Below are 4,247 nucleotides of genomic sequence, written 5' to 3'. Positions count from 1 at the left end.
CTTTTATACAGGGGTTCCGTGTGGGTGCATTTTACTATAACAGAAGATAATTTAAGAAACAACAGAATTGCTCTATATTATTCAAAATGTATAATTTTCAATTTTTATCATTTTAATCGTGGTATCTATAAAATTTCCAATGATTCATGCAAAGTATAAAAAAATATATCTATGATACAAATAATCTGTCAATTTTAATTGTTCCTAAATGATAATTATTTACAACAGAAAAGATGGGTTATAGAGCGGAAAGTATTCGTATGTTTAATAAACCCTTTATAACTTTGATAGTACCTCGGGCTAGAAGGTTCATCTTTTTGAAAGGTTGAGAAAACCTAGATTGGTTAATTCATAAATTTTCATAATATAAATATACATGAAAGCCAAGATTAGTGAAATTCAAATTAGATCACTAATTATCTAGGATGTCATATTCCAGATTTGAGAGTCCAAAAGAAATACTGTCAACTCTCTCTAATTCGAATCTTCTTTAAAATTCAAATCTCTCTGTAATTCGAACTAAAACATTGGTGGAATTTCGTATAAATCCTCGGTCCCTTAAAGATCGAATTAGAGAGAGACAACAGTATATTCTCAATCAGCTATTATAAATCAAAACAAAAACAAGTATAGATTCAGAAGTTTGATTTTTGCATTCTATAAATCAAGCTCCCATGTGTGGACTAATTTAGTAGTAGGTTAATAGGTCAATAAACCTTCATTTATCAACAACTCTTCAAAAAAGTAACATCAAGAAAAAAATATTTATTATAACATAATCTCAGGTTGATGATCAAAATTAAATTGTCTTAGTTCCAATCCGCTATTTGTATGTCTGCGCTGTGCTTGATATCCATTTTGTTCTTGCGCATGCGCTTGTTGACTTTTATATACGTCATAATCGTCACGTGATGTCCTTTGAGGGTGGCCGCTCGAGCGGGAGCCATGATTAGAGTAAGGTGCTAGGTTATCTTGTGCTTGTTGTTGAGATTCTAATAATGTTCTACCATTCCAACTCCTATATTTTGGGTTTAAATGCGCATGCGTATTAGCTGCAATAAGCACGTTATTGTCTCTTTTGCCCGATTGCCGAGCAGTTACATTCATTTGTTGAGAGTAATAAATTCCAATAGGCTTAGAATAGGATGTCTGTGTAGGAGGCTCGACTATGTTTGGTGTTTCAGGATAAATTGGCTGTTGTTGGTCGTCTAAAGATAGTGCGAAAACACGACCAGCAGTCTCGTTAATGTCAATACCACTGTCCGTTTCGGAGCCAAGTTGACGTTCATTGGCCGAGTACGATGTATCCCTTTGGTTGGTATTTACTGGATACGATGTATCTCTTTGATAGGTATTAGTTGAGTACGATGTAGACTCGTATTCATACAAGTTACTATGGCGATTTGATTGTTGTGGCTTTGGTTTCGGTGGGGTGGTGGGTTGTCGTGGTGGTAAGGGCGGAGCGACAAATTTGGGCGTTTGTTGTTTTGGACTCGGTTTAATTCCTCTCAAAGGTAGATTTTCATATATATTTTCTCCTTCAGCTATAGTTGGTAAACTGTTTGATCTAACTGGCTGGAAGTTAGCATAAATGGCTTCTTCTTGTTGCGGTGTTGGCGTTTTGGGTGGTTCGTGGGGTGGAGGCTGGGTGGGAAAATCGAAGTTTGAGCACGTGTCACTAAAAACACCTGTATGGTTTGAAGAGTGAGATGAAATACTGGATGATCGAGACAGACGACCTTTTGGTATTTTGTCATCAAACGAATCGCTATGGTAACCGTCTGAATAGCTTCGATTGTTTCCTCCTTGATGATCGGACTCAAAACTAACCGATTTCATCGATTGCGGGAATCGATTTTCGAGATATTTTTGTGTTTGTTTATGCCTCGATTCGTAATCGTTTGACTCATGACGTAATATACCAGCCCCACTTCCTTTTGATGATCTGGATGACCGCGATCCATGACTAGAAGAACTACTGGTGCTATTGTTTCGTTTCAATGTAGGTGCATTATCATAAGAATACCCATTATTTTTATGGTAATGTTGGTTATAATTATTATTGGTTTCATTTCGATCAATTTGGTCCAAATATTGCATTGAGTCTGATAATTTTGAAAAAGTACTAATAGAACGACCTTGTAGCTCATCCGAAGGTTTGCGGCTCTTGTTGATTTGTCTACGAGGGCTCGTATGTGAGGAATAGGGAAGCTCTTGTAAAATTTGATTTTGCTCAGTCTCTCGACATTTCACTCGTTTTAACTCTTCAAAAATGTTTCGTTTTAGTTTAGGATGGTCGATCATGTATTCTTGCATTTCTTCTAAATATCCCTGGTCTAACATAGCGCGTAAAAGAATCACGATAATTGCAATTTCTTCTGAAAAGTCGATTGGCATCTGGTTATCATCGTTTCGTATTGTCGGCTTTATGCCACAACGTAATAGATATTTCACAATGTCTACTTTGCCGGCTAATGCGGCCGCGTGGAGTAACGAATTCCCGTCTCTATCTCGCTTCTTTACGTCTGCCTTATACGATATCAAAACTTTGACAATTTCAAGATGTCCGGCGAAACAACTGAACTGTAAAGCCGTTAAACCTTCTTCATTTATTTCATCGATATCGAATCGAGGATCTTTCATCGCTTCCTCGAGGATCAATTTCGTTCTCGATAAATCATTCGATAAAATTGCTCGATGAAAAAGTTCGATACTGTTCTTTGTCATAACAAATTTAAACATGATGGCTTATAATCAGTCCGTGGTGTTACAGCTCGATTCTCATAAGAGAGCTTAGCTTAGCTCCAAAAAATTCTCCAAAAAATACCAAACCAAAATCAATGCTCGGTTGCTCTTTTCGGTAACTCGGTGACTCAAAAAGCCTTCTTTAGCTTTGCTAATGATTCGAAAAATATCAACAAAACTGAAGCTTCACCAAAAACTGTTCATCCAGATTTGTATTGCACCCTGCAGTGGTATTCAACTCGTCCAAAAAAATCGGAGATGAAAAAAAATTCTTTTCTGATTTATCTGCGCAAGAATGTTCTTTTTCTTTTTTTTTCGATAAATTTTTGTTGTGTTTGTGAAACAAAAATATTCAATTTCTTTTCTTCCCTTTTTCTTTTGATTTTATTCTTCTCAATTGTACTTTCGTTTCGCTTGTTTCAAATTACCATGACGACCCAGCAAGCAAAACAGTATTTTCTTTATGTTTGTGTTTTCTTTCTAACGTTTTAATTAGAAGGGTTGCTTCACTTTGATAAAAAAAAAGTTAGCAATTCCTTCGATAGATGATGTATTCTTCTAAAAATAGAGCAGAAACAAGAAAAATTGTTAAGAATATGTTACTCTGGTGTCCCTTTAAATTTCATTCAAATTTTCATTTTTCACACCTGAAAAATCTCACACCAAAAAGTTTTTGATTGTTAAAAATTTAAAGCCACTTATTTGATTCACAACAGTAAGACCTGTTAAAGCAAATGTATGTCGTAAAATCCCTAGCCAGTTATAGGAGCTAGTTTAGCCTGTACCAAATTATTCTTAAGGGTAATCATTCAAAATCTAAACAGTCTGTAAGAAAAGTGAATGAAAAATTTAATAAACGAATTATCATATGTAGTTCAAAGATTTAGATGATGCGGTAAAAAGAGTAGAAACTTTCCCCTAAAACACTCAATTCTTGACCTCTTCTGTTTAAGAACACACCATAATAATAGAAAAATTGTGATTTCCCTAAATCTGGCTTTAGCAGATCAGTCCTAAAATAGAATATCCTCTATGTCGAATAAAGGTCACTTTTTGACTATTTCTGACAAACCAAAACTTAACATCCTTTTGTCATATCCCTTAAAAAATATTATAGGAAAAATTCAGCTTGTTCCCTTTTCACTCATAATTCTACAGCACTATTTCACTTCGGAACAAACCTGAGAGAAAAAGTTGTCAAGATTTACAATAATTATCCATGTTACGAAATGCTCTGTTGCAAAAATGGTAGCTTTCTAAATTCGAAAGCAAACAAATACACGCTTTTTTTTTATAAGAATGGTGTAAATCCATTTCATCATGGATATTCTTAACTTTTTTGGGAAAGTCATCCTAAAATATTCTTACAACATTCTTAGGTTATGATCCTAATTGACAATTTATAATTTAAAATGGTCTAAAAATGGCATTCTTAGCTTGAGTAGCAAAATTCTATGATGGTGATATTCTTAGCATATTCTTAATTTTTTGGCCTTTTTCAT

The 4,247-nt window shown here is 34.6% G+C and overlaps 1 protein-coding gene across 1 annotated transcript; it reads right to left on the bottom strand.

The window, feature by feature from the left end:
* Nucleotides 1-695: 695 nt before the first annotated feature.
* On the bottom strand, nucleotides 696-3,521 carry LOC136813680 (uncharacterized). The gene has a single exon (XM_067070176.1). It carries the CDS (start codon nucleotides 2,740-2,742, stop codon nucleotides 769-771), a length of 1,974 nt encoding a protein of 657 aa, XP_066926277.1. The 5' UTR covers nucleotides 2,743-3,521; the 3' UTR covers nucleotides 696-768.
* Nucleotides 3,522-4,247: the final 726 nt, after the last annotated feature.

Source organism: Clytia hemisphaerica, unplaced genomic scaffold, assembly GCF_902728285.1.
Source record: "Clytia hemisphaerica strain Z4C2 unplaced genomic scaffold, Clytia hemisphaerica genome assembly, whole genome shotgun sequence".
Classification (NCBI taxonomy): domain Eukaryota; kingdom Metazoa; phylum Cnidaria; class Hydrozoa; order Leptothecata; family Clytiidae; genus Clytia; species Clytia hemisphaerica.
The sequence above is the reverse complement of the archived record's forward strand: the minus strand, read 5'-3'. Positions and strand labels throughout refer to the sequence as shown.

Coding starts and splice junctions, on each gene's coding strand:
- LOC136813680 (XM_067070176.1), bottom strand. CDS start 2,742: ATGTTTAAATTTGTTATGACAAAGAACAGTATCGAACTTTTTCATCGA.